The sequence below is a fragment of the Ptychodera flava genome, chromosome 12 (assembly GCF_041260155.1).
Source record: "Ptychodera flava strain L36383 chromosome 12, AS_Pfla_20210202, whole genome shotgun sequence".
Lineage (NCBI taxonomy): Eukaryota > Metazoa > Hemichordata > Enteropneusta > Ptychoderidae > Ptychodera > Ptychodera flava.
In genome coordinates, this window is record NC_091939.1 from 40440120 (window position 1) to 40456860 (window position 16741).

Genomic DNA, 16741 nt, shown 5'->3' on the forward strand with positions numbered 1-16741 from the left:
AATTCAATATATATTACTAAGTTCATCTATAGAAACCTGTATACCAAATTTCAAAACTATCAGACCAGTACTTTTTGAAAAAACATTATTTGACCAAAAATGGCAAAAATTGTCTTAAAACTGCAAATTTGCATATTTCTGCACAATTTGAACAAATCTGAAAGAGATCATCCCTAGGGACATATGTACCAAATATCAAAGCTATTTGACTTGTAGTTTTGAAGAAGAAGATTTTTTAAAGATTTTTTTACCAAAATGACAAAAATTGCCTTAAAAATACAAATATGCAAATTTCACCACGATTTGAATAAATCTGACTGTAGTCACCCTAAGTAAACTGCATATTAAATTTAAAAGCAATCGGACAAGCGGTTTCAGAGAAGAAGATTTTTTTACCAAAAACAGCAGAAAATGCCCCAAAAATACAAATATGCAAATATCACCACAATTTGAACAAACTTAAGTGAGGTAACCCCAAGTGAACTGCATATAAAATTTCAAAGCAATTGGACTTGCGGTTTCAGAGGAGAAGGCAATTGTTGACGGACGACGGATGACGACGGACGACGACGGAAAATCAACCTATTTGATAAGCTCCGCGTCGCTGACAGCGGAGCTAAAAAGGTGGAAGTGGGCAAAAATGCACAAGGGATCTGGTAAAAAAGTAATGCTGCATCATCGATCTTCTAGACCCTACCCCCTCCTGAATATCAAATGTTCCACCCCTTGGTATTACATAAGACCAAATGACAGGAAGTACATTTACAACCTTGGAGATTTTTAATTAATGCCATGAGTGTTATCATTCTAATGTAAACAGCACTTAAGGTAGTTACTAGATAGTGAAATGCCTTCCACTGTGAGCGGTGATTACAACATCTGGAATTATCCTGGATCCAAATTTCTCATCGGTTCTTGTACGTCTTACATAGAAAAGTTGCAAAAATTGGTCCAAAATGAAAAGAATCACCTAGCTTTGTTTTCTGGATCAAATTTTCCTACAAATTGATACCAAATATGACAAAATTATGTTCACAGCCTTCAAAATTGTCTCACAACATATCCTGGGTTGGTGTAGGTCATTTAAGGTCACAAACTGAGAAAATTACCTGAAATATACAAATTTTGGGGTTTCCCATCACTTTGAGCAGGAAATTTATCTAATACATCTTTCGGGACTTTATACCAAATTACAAAGCTATCAAACAAGGGACTTTATACTAAATTACAAAGCTATCAAACAAGTAATTTGAGATAAAGTTTCTTGACCAAAAATGACAATATTGTCTTAAAAATACAAATTTGTATATTTCAGGACAATTTCAACATATCTAACTATTGTCATCTCTGTACGTCTGTGTACCAAATATGAAAGCTGTCTGTCCAGGGGTTTTAAAAAGGAAATACTGTTTAGGATTTTTTGACCAAAAATGACAAAATTGCTCAAAAATAGTAATTTTCCTAATTTTGTCATAATTTCAACAAATTAGAAAAGTAACACCCTTGCAAAGAGACAACCAAAATTTGAGAGCGATTGGGCTGGCAGTTTCAGAGAAGAAGAATTTTTACTGAAAATGAGAAAAATCACCAAAAAATTCAGCAAAAATACAAAATTAAGGATATTACACATATTTATAAAACTATATAAGGTTCACCTAAGGTACTTGCACACAAATTTTCAAAGCAATCAAAAGAGCGGTTCTTGAGTTATTAATGCTTAAGCATTTTCACATTTTGTAAGCTCATTTGCATAATTTTGGCAACGCAGACTTCATTTGAACAAAATCCCATCTATAGCCCAGGATGCATCCACACACCAAATACCAAGCTGAAACGTGCAGCGGTTTGCGTGTTTTTGATGTTGACGGACATACTGTACATACATACATACACACATACATACAGACGCCATCGACTTCAGCCTATACGATAAACTCACATTGGTATAACCAAATGTGAGCTAAAAACGGGTTCAAATGTATAAATGTAATTTTTATTACACAATTGCCATAAAATAATCATAATTCAACAGTTGCCCACAGATTGCAAAGTAGTCTTGTTTATTACAGTTCACTGTAATAACTGTAAGATGTCCTGAACAGTGTGTTTTATCCACTCCTGATAAGAAAAGATGCAAAACTGACTTCACATTCGTGAGAAGACAGCTGCTGTAGAGCAGAATATGGAACTTGTACATCATAATATCAGTCACAGCTGAACTGTCAGGATTAATTTAAAATGTTTTCCATATCAAGAGCACTTGTGCTGTGTGACAATACAGACACCATCAACTTTGCATCTTGGCCTGCCCTGCACCTCTTCACACAGACTACTGTCTCATTCTACTGTCAGTCAAATTCAGTATGCTGAGCACAGACCTGCATTTACAAAACCACAAAATAAATACCAGTATTTGTATGCAGTCAATTTACTGTTGGTCTCCCCATCTCCTTGTAACGTTCAAATGATCAAAATGTGTGTCCATGGTTTTGTGCTCTGGTAATGTATGTATCTGGCTTCCTTTATTTTGTCTATTTCCACTTGTTCCCTAGCTGATGAAAGTTTATGGTCTTCTACCTGTTCTGCCTGCAAGAGATCAAAGACCAAATGTGTTAATGACCATGAAATCACACTAAATTAACTTTGCTAATTTGATATGTATGTGAAAATAACCATACATTGCTTTCCATTTGACAATGGTGATAGTATGTTTGTCTATAGCCACATGCATTGTAATGGGCACACCATAATAAATGCAGGAAATACGAAAACGAACCCAAAGTCAGTAACATACTTACATGTGTCAGAAATGGTCTACTCAACAGCCTGTCATTTTCTGCTTCTCTCTCAAGTCTCTTTTGTAAATTTCTCATCATGAATTTTGTAATGATGCGGGGTCGCCGATGTTTGCTTTAAATAATAAACAAACATTCATAATTACCACAATAATGTCAAGCTTAAAACAAGCCAAGAAGATGTCCATCTTTTCTAACTTTAATCCATCACTACCGTAAGTTTTTTGTTGATGTTGGACATCTTAGCAGTGAGTTTAAAAGAGAAATTACTACATAGGTGAAACGCATACGAGCGAGGTGAATGAGATATCAGACAATACAGAAGAGCGAATGACACAGAAATTGTGTGGGAAAAAAAGCATAACTAAAATTTATATCATTTATGTATATATTGCAACTTTGAATATTGGTTGATGGTTGAAAAATCCGAACTTCAATTATTTGTTTTCACGGCGTTGTGACGCAAAAACGACGTAAGAACCCGCAAGTACCCGGACGGCCTGCGGTCGAGAATTGCTGGCCGATCATTATTATGATTATTAGCTGTGGAAGCGGAGGTAGAAGTGAGATCTCCAGGGTCCATGGTCTGCCGTTCTGTGGCCCACAACTTTCCCCTGGCCCATACGATTTTGTGTGGTGGGGATAAGTGGGCCCATCACACAAAAATCGCCGAGAAAAGTTGTGGCCTACGTAACTGCAGCAAGGCCTAGCTATTATCCTAGCCCTACGGGTATGTCACCAGTGCTCACCTAGGGAGGCGGCGTTGCAAACAGCAAAGCACTAGCGACATAACGTCGGGCTTTATCATAGTTTTGTATAGTTTCTCCATGTCTGTGGCTAAGCTGAGCAAAGTATGTAGTTTACTGTATGAACACTTACCCTGTCCACTGTAGTCCAGGTACTTTGCGACCTAGGGGCCTGTGGGCCAACAATAACCTTGTTAACCACATCTTTCAAAGGTATTTCGGAGATGGAGTGTATTACAAACGATCTTGACTTCAGACAGTTACAGCATGCCTTCAGCACTGCACACGACGAACAGACGTACCGATTATGACCTGTTGTAACCCCTGATCTGGGTCACTGAAAGCGATGTCCTGTCTATGGTGGCGCTCTTACCGATGTCCAAACGTTTTCATTACTTCGCAGAGATCATAGACCCTTCAAAAACGAGTCTATGCGAAGGTCGATTGTATAGCATAGACTCACCCATTTTTTTAGTCTATGATTTTAGATTTTATTTGTTTATTTATTTAATCTATTTCAATTCACCTAATGACCGTCTCGACGGAGCTGGAATTTTTTTTAGATAACAATAGACCCATCAATAAGTACAACTAACGAAGTTTTGCATGATGAAAACATTGTACGCTTAGTAAACAACAATTACAAATAGGTCAAAAAAAGCAAAACAGTACAACATCACTTTAACACTCGTACAATATTTACGAAACTGCTTAACGTCCACTTTCGTTAAAATATTCACCATTGAACACAGTTCAGGCTAAGTTTAGGCGAAAAAGCATAAGCAACCTTAGAAACTGTTAATAAATGATAATTTATTCCTCAGTAGGGCTGTCAAATAAGGGAACTGAACTGATGACATAGGCCTTACAAGATAAGGTGGCGAAAAAATTAACCGATGCCTGAAACGCAAACGAAAAATGTAGACAATCGCATACATGAGAAGTTCACGCGTTGCGTAAGCTCAGTGATCTAACGCATCCCAAGATCACGCTTGAGTTGTGCAAAGTTACCAAAGTTTCGGTCGTGAGAGCAAAACATGCAAAAACATCCTACCTTCTATATTTAGAAAGACAGAGGAAACACTTTTTCTTCGGGTTCAGGTAATGTGCAAAGGAAATGACGAATTCACTTCTTCATAATCTTATGTTACCTGACGATCGGGACAGTTCCAAGCGCTTTGCGTGTTCGCGTACTCGGGCATAGACGTGACTTTAACTTTGTTCGAATATTCGAACAAGATGTTGTCTGGCAACGCGTTGTTTACTGTGTTATCATTCGGCGTGTACTGCACCAGCTATACTGAATGCGGAAAGTTTTGTTGTCTTACATACAACGTTTACGTACTCAGTGAGCAATCCAGAATTTGGAAAAGATGGGAAATATTACGCAAAGAACAAATGTGCGAAAAGATTGTGAACACGGAGATAGCCTGTCAAGGTAGGCTACATTTCTTGCCGCATTGTCAACAGCATCGACTACGCTTACAGCTATATAGAGCGATGAAAGAGCAGAACGATATAACTTTTGTCACCAAGTGCAATTTTTCTAGTTATTTATCGTTGTTTTCTTCAGTTTCTTCGTCATTAGATACACAAGCCAACATAAAATTATTCTAAAAGATGTGCAATGGGGGAGTTTTGCCCGACTTATACACTGGTACTTTTTTGCTCTATGTCACCATTTCATTCAACTTTTATCCTCTGCAGTTGTTAATGCTGTCCTCTGTTTCTTCCATAGCGACTGGGACGTCGCCATGTTCCAAAGGTCCTTGAATGATGTCGCTTTCCGCTTCGAAGAGATACTAAAGGAGAACGCACGCCTTCGACAGCAAAGCATGTTTCGGAAGTTTATGATATCTCGTATACAGCCGAAGGAGCAAGACAACTATGAGCAAAGTGAGTTGGACGAGCTTCGCTTGATGTTCTCGGAGATGACGACACGAGTTCAAGAAATCGTCATCGAAAACAACGAAATGTATGCCAACTTACAACGCACCGATGAGTGTCATCGCAAAGATATTGATCAGTTAGAATTACTGAAAGATGAAAATTGCAAACTGCAAGATGAGATTGCTGACTTAGCAACAGAGAGTAAAAAACTCATCTCACAGTTGCAGCTTGCAAAGGATGAGCTGTCTAATGAACTGAGCGATGTCATGAAGCATATGAAACTGAAAGAAGAAAAGGCTGAGTTCTTGGAGAAAGAGACTGTAGAATACAAAGCAAAGTTTGATGAGTGCCAGAAAAACTCCAAACATCTGGAAATGAAGCTAAGTTACTACAAGGAGGCAGACGTTGAAATGTTTCGTTTGAAAACAAAGAACAAACGCCTGGTAACAGCACTGGCTGTCACAGCGAAGGAGAAGCAGAGACTAGTATGCAAAATTGAACAACTTGAAAGATTGGTGGAAGAAAAGCAACAGAACAGAGGCCCAGGCCAATGTGTTTGACTCTATGTTGTTTTCTGTGTTCTTGAACTTCCAAGCATAAAGAGAAACTCTGCAATAACAATATATCAGCCGTGACAAATCTCAACAATGTAAAGTTTCTTATATTCAATATACATGTAGTTTAGAATTGAACTGCAATCAGGTTTTGTAAGTCTTTTGAATAGAACAGAGAAATCATTTCATCAGGAAGTATTTAATCCTGTCAATGATGTTACTAGGTTATTATCTGTTATTTTATAATTTGTATTTTCATTTATTATTTGCCATTTCACTCAATTATTTAGAAATGTAATAAAAAAGAAATTTGAACAAAGAATCAGAGTGTACTATTCTCATTACTGTAGTTACTTACCATGTTAACATATCTGGATCTAAAGTGGATGAAAAATATGAAGAATTTTAGGGATGGACCGTTGGGAAGGACATTGGCTATTCCAATAATGTATATGGTCCCTGCCATGATATTTTAAATTACTAGTATGTGAAGCCAAACGCCCTGGATGAACAGAATCAGTCACATTTGTTGGCAGATCGTTTCTTTTAACAGCCACAAGGGAACATTCAGATATTATGGCCGGGGGGGGGGGGGGGGGTTCACAGATAATATTATTTTCAAAAATGTTCACCCTGATGTAAAGCCTTGAACTAAAGTACAAAAATATTCTTGGAAATAAAGATGATTATCTCCGTCTTCATTCTTAGAATGGTGTGAATACTAGTACATCTATTTTCTGCAAGTCTATGTAGGCTTGTCTTACAATACCGGTAGCTTTAACCATCTGAGTGGGGAAGGCAGTCTCTTGCCATGGTGCGGATGAAGTTAGACAAACCATGACAGTAAGCTATCAGATATGGATTAGCATATACATTAACATGGGGCCATTTACCACAAACTACCACAAAACTATATGATGCAAGTAATTGACACAAATGATTTTACTCTGTAGTAGATCTGTATCAAATGAATATCTGTTAAGGATAACACATTTATTGCACTCAATTCATTTGAAGGACATCAACAGCTTTTCTATGAAAATTTGGGAAATGTTTGAGACATGGCTTAGCCTATACCTTATACATTGTGGCCCACATTTTGCAAAATGTTTAATTTGACAATTGACACAAATTTTAATCTTTCAAAGGTGGTAACATCTATTTAGCATAATACTTATACACTATATTAATCTGAAGTAATATTAGCTCTAATAGCCTTCAAATAGAATTTATCAAATTTTTATCATCTTCTGAGGCAGAGACATCAAGAATATTCTGAGTGTGAGCGCTATTATTTTGACAGAGGCACAATACTTTGCTTGCCAACCCCCAGTACAATAAATGAACACTGCCTACTTTGAGTTTGTCATGTTTTCTTACACTTACTTATTCACTGTGATGCAGTGGAAACTTGACAGTGTTGTGGCATCTCAATGTATTAGGGGTAACTTAGATGGCGTCATCTCAACCCAGTGGAGTTCTGACATCTCTGAAAATGGATTGTATGTAGCTTGCAAGTATTGGAAATTTCACTTAGATGAAAGGACTTGCCAATCACAAGAATTACAGGAGATAGATTTCAGGACAAATGGAGTGTGAAAGGGAAGTAGATTTACAAACTCACTACGTACACCATAGTTTTATAAAAAACTTTATTGAAAAATGTTCAAGTTTATTTTCTCCGCATATTATCTCAACAACAGACTGAGAAAAGTAAAGCCCTTGATACCAAAAATAAATATAAATATTAACATTCACATCACCATAGATTGTTATCAATATTACTGTGAAAAAACTCAAGAAAGACATACATATGGTATTTTAATATGCTCCTCCCATCTAAGTTTTTTTGGAAAAAGTCTTGTTGGAAGAATCATAACACTTGAACAAAATTTAAATCCAGTTTTACAGGCTTTACAACATCAAGATGATATGATTATTATGAACTGTCACCAAAACTTAATATTGATCTATCTTCATAAAAAGCACAGTGCCCACAGACATGTTGGGTTTCACATTCTCTGGGCTAATGCCTGCAATGTACATCACATAACCCTAATTTCTTTTTTGATATGTCATTAAATACTTAAAAAAATAATTTTTTTGTAGTTATTGTAGTTACACTCTTTCATGATGCACCATTGTTATAATATCTTCCTAAGATGAAACCCTGTGTACTGAGGTCTGATATTCTAAAAATAGCGTCAATGACACGGTCCTCCCATTTACAGAGATACTAACTACTAGTACACACATGACATTGCACTCTTACAGGTTGACTAAGAAAATTCCATTGCAAGTCCAAATTAATCTTATACCCGAGCAATATGAAATGCTCCATCTCATAATGACTTTTACACATCTGACAGAAAACAACCCTTGGATCAAGACTATCATGTTTTACAGCAATCTAACAAATACTTTGGGAGAAAATGATTTTTTGACAAAAAATGGGAAAAATTGCCCCAAAAATACAAATATGATCATACATACAAGTTTTCAAGGCAATGGGATGAGGGCTTTTAGAAAAGAAGATTTTTTGACAAAAAAAGCCGGGAAAATTGCCCAAAAAATACAACTTTCAAAATTTCAACACAATTTGAAGAAATGTAACTTAAGTCACTATAAAGAGTCTGCATACCAAGTTCCAACCAAATCTGGCCAGTGGCTACAGGGTTTTAGCAATTTGCAGGATTTTTCCTTTCTTCCCTTTCATTTGCATATTTTTGACCTTGACATGTTTATTTCAACAAATTCACATCTCCACCCCAGGTGCACCAGTCCACCAAATACTAAGATGTTAGGTGCTGTGATTTAGGAGTTTTTAATGTGGACGGACATACATCCGCACATACTAACTAACATACATACATATATACTTACAGACAGACAGACAGACAGACAGACAGACAAACAAACAGATAGACATGCATACATGCATACATTTATTTTTACAGCTTTTAACCTCCAACAGCCGACCAACTTGTCAATATCAGCTTGTTCAACTTGATACTACTGCTTATAATAATATAAACGAGAGTTAATTACATTCTAATTAAAGTAAACAGGACTTGCTTATCAAGATTTACGTCATAAAAAAACAGCATATCTGTCAGGTTATAAAGAATCTTCAGATGAATATCTTTATCAATATTTTCATCCTATTAACCAAGCACATTTTAACTTTCAAATTAAACATTGTATTTAAGTTCTGTTGAATAAGTTGAGCCCCTAGGTACTCAGAGAAAGCACACAGAAGAGACAAATGTTTGCAACTTAAGAAGTTCAAGGTCATCAAAAGCATTATAAGGAATCATGTAACACTTTCATTGCACTGTTTACACAGATTGCATAATTGCTATAAATAGCACATGAGGAATCTTACAGCCCAGCTTTACCATAAAAACCCTATCACTTTACCACTCTTTTAATTGACCACTCTATTTTTTTCCTCAAAAGTAATTTTATTTTATCCTTACCAAGTCAACCAAAAACGGAAATTGGAACTTTCTCTATTTATTTGACCAACCTATCATGACAAACTATTATGAGAAATTTCTTTTAGATAACATGCAGAGCAAAATGTATGACGGTTCAGAATATATCAAAGTTGGGATTCAGGAAAGTTGCCTTTACATGTTTTAATCCTCCAAGATGGTAGGCAGTTCACTATGAACTGTCAAAAAAATTGAACTTTCTAATAATTCTATACTAAAATTATTTTGGCTTTGTTGATTTCCTAATTAATTCAATTATTTAAAATCATATTAATTATTTTTTTCTGGGTGAATTGATAGGGTTTATACAGTACAAGAGTTACATACAATGTAAGTCAAATTCAGTTAAAACATCATCATTGCATCATTCCTATAAATAGTACCTCAGCCTGGAACAGCACAATCATAATCTGCTCATTCACACAGGCAGTATTTGACTTTGAATGAATGACCTACTACATTTCACCTATGTACCAAATTTGAAAGCATGGCAAAAAGTACCACAAAATTTGCAAATTTCAGCTTGAGTTCACAGAGTCATCTTCAGGTCACTCCTAGGAACCTGCACACCCAATTAGAAAGTAATGGCATACACAGTTTCAAAGAAGATTTTTTTAACCAAAAATGACAAAAATTGCCCCAAAATACAAATATGCAAATTTTGCCATAATTTTGATGAATTCTATTTTGAGTTATCACAAGGCATCTGCACGCCAAATTTTAAAGCGATCCGACCATTGGTTTAAGAGAAAAAGATTTTTTACTAAAATGGCAAAAAAGAAAGAAAAAATTCATTAAAAATAGAAAGCATCAAATATTGACATCAAATCTATATGTTTAAATGAGTTGGGCCTAAGGTACGTAAAACCCAAATATGACAATGATCAGAGGAGTGGTTCCTGAGTTATTGATTTTTGACCATTTTCGCCGTTTTCCTACCTCATTTGCATATCTATGAGACTAAAAAGTTCATTTTAACAACGGCACATCTACACCATGTATGGCATCACTACACCAAAAATCAGCTTAATACGTGCAGCGGTTCGTGAGTTTTTGCGTTGGACGGACAGACATCCATACATACATACATACATACATACATACATACATACAGACAGACATCTCACATACAGACTTTTTTCAACCATATAACCTCCCAATTGCCATATATGTATGGCAAATGGGAGGTAAAAAAACAAAATTATTCTCAATCTCTGAATCCAATCTCGAAAGTAAGCAAGTAAAGATTTTTTCCAAGTTTTTTTATTTTCCCTCACTGTCACCCATAGAAACAGAAGAAATGGTAAACAGGCCCCTGCTATTTTTTAAAATAAAAAATTAAAGGTGAGGAAGAGAGTCATCGGGTAGGTTGAAAATCAGATTTGTGACAGAAATTCATTATTTGTTTGTTTGTTTCATTAGTCTTTTGATGAAATGTGGTGTCTTCACCCATCATGTAAAATGATAACAAATTAACAGAGAACAATACAAATACCATAATGTTCCTAACAAAAAATCATGGAATGATATTTGTATAGTTGATCTAGACCATCTGGTTCCAGAATGAATACTGGTATATACTAATTGCAGTAAAACTTACAATTCCATTACAAAGTAAGCTCAGAGTATTGTGAATATGATTTCAATTTCTGGTTTGAAAACACTACATTGCTACACATTTTACAAATACAATCTCTGTTTTAGAAGTTATTACAAAAAATATACTGTAAATGTTTAGTTCAATTGTTGGACATTTAACATCAAAATAAGTCAATTCATCTGATAAAATAGAAATATTTGTTTTCACTGGGAAAAAAAGAGTCAGTTTATGTCATAGATTGTCCTCAAGATAATAATATCAATATGATAAGGAATATTACACATATACTAGTATATCATCTAGGAGGTTTTCTTTAGTTTCAAGAATATTACATAAATTAAAACTACATATTTATGCTTCGTTGAAAATTCAGTGCAATTCATTTTTTGACTGCAGTGTTTTTTGTCACAACGCTTGACATTAAAGAAGTTTTACACTATCATTGAAATTGCCAAGTACTAAATGTTACAAATGTTGCAATAAAATTCACATGAGAGATGTATATCTCTCTATTTTGTTGAAACACTACCACCATTCACTGAACCCATTTGCCAAACATGATGTAGCCAAGGTTTTTTTTTGTACTCATTCACTATAGTTTTAGTTTGTGGCATTCCACAAAGGCACCTTATATATTTACCTTGGCAATGTCACTATCAACAACGACATACAAAACAATGTCAAAAGCAAATTTGGAAAAAAAAACACTGGCAGCCGTTGGTTGAATTTCTTGGGACGTGAGCTGAAATCAACATATACATAAACACAGCAAAATGTTGATTATTTGTGCATCAATTAACAACACTGTTTGGTAATCCCATTCATTTCATGTACTTCAACTGTTGGACTTTTTCTATCAAAGTAAGTTTTCTATGAAAGTCCTATGCAGAAACATTTCATTGTTTCATACCATGCTTCACAAAATAAATGTTTTAACATGCACATACAAAGATATGATTACTTTCAGCTTGTCATGTGATGACAGAGAAACAAAAGAGGCCGTTAAGAATATCATGTGAACTGCCCATGCTAGTTCTTTTGTCAGAATACTCATTCATCCGAAAATCCTGTCACAAAGAGATCAGCTTTTCCTGTCTGAACAAATCTTTTTCAATTTAAATATTTGCCCGATTCAACTTATTCACGGTGAAGTAAACAGGATATTCTGCCCAATTGAAGAACTGTTTTTTTCCTGACAAAATTGACATTAGACGGAAAGGAAAACGGTGTAGAGTTTATGTTTATACCAATATAATGAAATGCAAATGGCTGACTGGATTGTCAATAGATCTGAAAACAGACTTTGCCACAACTCACAACACCTAAAGGCAGTGCTTTCTAATATTTTTGCCAGTGGTTTGTAGAATATACTGTTTGTGACTGTGTTTAGAGTTTTGAGACGTACTCTGTATCACTGCTATTAGTTTTGAAGACTTAGACACACTAAAAGTTACACCAAACTCATACATTTCAATAAACCAGGGGCTTGCAATGGGAGCTAGAATTACAGAAATGTATGGAAGTCACAATTACTGTTTAACTATCATGTAAACGAAGATTCTATTCAAACATTGAAAATTATTGTATGTAGGTGTGTGTCTTGAAGGATAGACTATCCTTAATGAACTTTGACAAAAAATACAGATTAAAATGAGTTAGGACGGTAAACAAGGAGATAGTCAGCTGTTAACATGAAGCACTGGTGACAATTTAAATGCAGATTCCCAAACCAATTTCCCCACAAATAAATGACATTGCATTGTTTTTTTAGCTCTGTGTTTATAAATTCTGGAAAACTTGGATGAAGGTGGACTATGGCATGTGGCAATATTCCTAATAATAGCATGTTTCCATGGCAATATTCCTAATAATATCTCTTTGGTGGTACATCAACATATTGGAATAATGCTCCATCACATTCTACTGGTTTGGCAACTCTGCGCCATAATGTCAATGAATCCATATGACCTGGCCAGTTAGGTAGCTGTACTCTGTTGATACAACGGAATTCTTTTCCAAGTTGCATCTGGAATGCTTGTGATGTTGATTGGCCCCATGGATTACTTGACATGGTCTCTCCAAACAGTTCACCAATATGGATAATACTCTCACCTTTGTAGTACTTCAGACAATCCAATGAAAATGTTGACCCCTCTGTGAAGAAATTCCCAGTCATGTATAAAGGTATTGGAAGCTATATTGTATCTCTGATTACTTCTCAAAAAAAAAATGATTTAACTATTCTGATTTTAGTGTAAATGCATGGTGGTTTATCATCAAGGATATATGATTAATCTATTACTCCAGACCAACAGAACCTAACTTACGAAACTTGGGATGGGTCAGAATGAAGACGTGTAAATTGGAAGTTCAAAGATTTGATGTACACATTTTTCATCCATACTTGTTCCTTAACTGTTCAAAGCAATGTGAATATTCTGCAATTTTTTGCAAAATGCAGCAAGAGTGCATAAAACTTTGAAAATATTCTCTCTGCAGATATTTTGTCTCATTCTTGACCAAACTTCTTCCATGGCCTTGTTGTCAACCCTACCTAAACCTTCATTGTCTGTTTTCCGTAAGTATAACTCCTTGCCCTATGATTAAATATGACTTTGGTTGTCCTTTGATCGTATACTGACAATTTTGATTGTGAACACTGTAAGGGCAATCGAAATGAATTTAAAGATGACAGAGTTTTGACCTTGGAAAGAGTCATGTTTTAAACTGAAACATACCATCAGCGTCTGGCCAACTTAACATCAACGTTTTATCTGAATGGTCAGCAAGTTTGTCTGGTTCACCATCCTGAAATGAAAATCAGTTCATCAAGTTCATGATCATTTTGCAGATGTGTCACAGCCATAGCCAATTCTGTAATCTAAGAGTTATACAACATGCCTTCTCTGAAAAGAACAATTTGAGGTTGCACTAAAACAGAAAGGCTTATACTGGCAATCAATTTACTGCGGAATTCCTATCACAGACAGATGAGATACTGAGTGAGGGTGGGTATAAGCTCCGGGGAGTTACAGCAATACACTAAAGAGATGCAGCACTGGTCAGCCTTGAACAAAAGGTCTCATCCACCAAGAGATACAGCATACTTACATTGCATTATTATTAGCATGATCAGTGATAATGGACACTAGTAAAAACCTTTGAATTCTTAAATAATAAAGGCCAGATAAGTCAAACCAAATCGACATATTGCAATTAAGAAAATCGCCAAAACAATTAATACCTTTATTTCAATGTATCTCATCTCCGGTGCAAATTCTGTATTTTTGTCATAAGAAATGATATCAACACCTCTCTTCTGAAGCAAGTATTCCCAATAACCACAACCCTGCAAAAGGAAAAGATGAACATGAAGATGATCACAAATCTCCAATCTCAAGATATGATCAACAGTTACTCTACAAATCGATCAATCTATTACTCGTAAACCTATTAAATTTTGTTATTACACTTTTGTGAGTAAAGTAGTGAACAGGATGATAATATACTCATGCAAACAGTAATTGTGTGGACATAGCATATTGTCATATCTATGTGGAAAATGCATCCCTCCTTCCACTGGGAAAGCTAATATTAACTTACACCACAGCCCCTCGGTATACGTTAGCTCTGCGTGGCAGGGCTGTGTGTTACCGGCGTTACGGCTCCAGGCCGTATAACGCCGGTAACACCAGTAACACACAGCCCTGCCACGCAGAGCTAGGTATACGTATGCGTCCTCAAATTTAAACACAGATTTCGTACTTCGTGCATGGATTGAAGTAAGCCCCCAGGGTGAGAAATTCCTTAAATGACATCCGAGTTTCGCTCTGTTATGCACCGATAGTTTATAAACACCTTGCCAGTAATAATACACTATATTCAAATGTGCGCTACGTTTATCGAGAATGGCATCAGAAAGAACACGAATGTGACGTTTATGGTTTCTTTCGCTCTACCACGGAGGTATAGCTCTGCTAGCTCTGCTACCTCCATGGCTCTTCACAGAGAGCTACCTCTGCTGTGCAATCCTGTGCTAATTGTACCGTTGCTTGCGCACTCTGCTCTTCATTATACTAGATTATTGTGACTTTTCAACTCATTCAAGTCCCTATTTGCTCTATGGAGCCTGGGACATAGCCCTGCATACAGGTCTGTGTGTTCCCGGCGTTATACGGACCTGTACGCAGGGCTACCTGGGACAGTGGTGTGGTAGTGAGCAACGGAGAAACTGCCATGCGGGTAAGCCTTTGCACAAAGTTCGTGCTGCAGTGAGTAATTAATACACAAAAAAGTAGACAACGTCTGTAAATACCTACCGCTCCCATCGAAACTATTGATTCTTCTAAACCACTATAAAGTCTATGGCAACTGGATAAGGAACAGAAAATGAGAATAAAATCTGCAAACTTTGACACGATCCGCTGTCTTCGATATCTCGAATCCACTCAATCAGATCTTCGCGTTCGTCATCTTCAATGTCGGGGGCACAGAATTTTCTCACATTATCTGGGGATTGTCCCATTTTCCATTGGTACAGATCGTAGTACATGTTCCTACCCTTAGCTTTTCTGCTCTCTAAAGTATTCCATGCGGTATCGTCTTCGGCAGCTACATATTTGTACGCCGCCGATCGCCTTTGAATATCCCAAGCTGGGAGTCGATCTACAGAGTCTGCCATGTTGACACTTTCACCCAGTATTGAATAGGTGCTAGGTGGGTGGGGTCACAATGAGTCAATGCTTCGAACATAATGTGGGTCAACAAGTGCGCCGCCACAGGGCAATACCCTGGGCAAACAATATCAATGGAGGCGCTGTCAGAATACATATATTGCTTTCAAAGTGGTTTCACACCAAAAGACCACTTTCACAGTGAACTAGCTCACTTTTACTGGATTTGTAAGGTGCATTACAGACATCAAAATTTGAAAGCAGAGACCCCTTTTTGAAAATGACATTCTTTAGAAACATGACCCTACTATTATAAAAAGTGCAAATGTGTAGTTATTCATACGTGGGGGGGGGGGGGGAGATGTGCTCCACAATTTTAATTTTTGCTTTTCTGTGTGCAACTGTGAGAAAGATAACATTGTACATTTTGTCAGTTGTACCAAACACTCTTTTATACATATCAGTAAGCCATGATGTTGGCAAAACAGATTGAAGAGATTTACCAGTAAAATATTTTGATTGGGAAATACAAGAATGCATGTTTTAACCCTTTCACCCCCAGTTCCCTGTGTACAGGTCCAACTTTACCGTAGAAAACAATGGATTTGGGACAAACCATGGTGGTGAAAGGGTTAATGCTTAGATTATTTCCTTATATGAAATTTAAGCTTATAGTATCAATGAAATATCAGAATGAGTGGAATTTTGCAAGTAAGAAACTGAAATCCAAACCAACATCATTGATACCTGTTTACTGAGTAAGATTTCATGAAAGTAAGCATTTTTATTGTTGAGAAAAACACAGATAATTGCAGTGCCATTGCTGCTGATTATTCCGTTGATTTGCCATACCAAAAGGAATCCCAGTAACATCTACTGACTTACAAATCCCAACATGCACATTTGGAAGTGTTCAAATAGTACAGGCTAACCAATTAGCAAACAAGTTGTTCAGGGTATTTGTCCAAAGAAGACTATAAATGCAA

General features: G+C 36.2%; 2 protein-coding genes and 1 long non-coding RNA gene across 3 annotated transcripts; 1 reads left to right on the forward strand and 2 right to left on the reverse strand.

Annotated features, from left to right (window-relative positions):
- Nucleotides 1-1971: 1971 nt before the first annotated feature.
- On the reverse strand, nt 1972-3831 carry LOC139145875 (uncharacterized). Its single transcript, XR_011555041.1, has 3 exons — nt 3675-3831; nt 2799-2910; nt 1972-2586 (listed from the first exon to the last, which is right to left on the reverse strand). It is a non-coding gene; the product is annotated as an uncharacterized lncRNA (long non-coding RNA).
- Nucleotides 3832-5472: 1641 nt separating this feature from the next.
- On the forward strand, nt 5473-5991 carry LOC139146315 (myosin heavy chain, cardiac muscle isoform-like). The gene has a single exon (XM_070717721.1). It carries the CDS (start codon nt 5473-5475, stop codon nt 5989-5991), a length of 519 nt encoding a protein of 172 aa, XP_070573822.1.
- Nucleotides 5992-7623: 1632 nt separating this feature from the next.
- On the reverse strand, nt 7624-15788 carry LOC139145876 (uncharacterized). The gene is made up of 4 exons (XM_070717304.1): nt 15402-15788; nt 14327-14431; nt 13821-13890; nt 7624-13236 (listed from the first exon to the last, which is right to left on the reverse strand). Exons 1-4 carry the CDS (start codon nt 15408-15410, stop codon nt 12947-12949), a joined length of 474 nt encoding a protein of 157 aa, XP_070573405.1. The 5' UTR covers nt 15411-15788; the 3' UTR covers nt 7624-12946.
- Between the last annotated feature and the right edge of the window lie 953 nt (nt 15789-16741).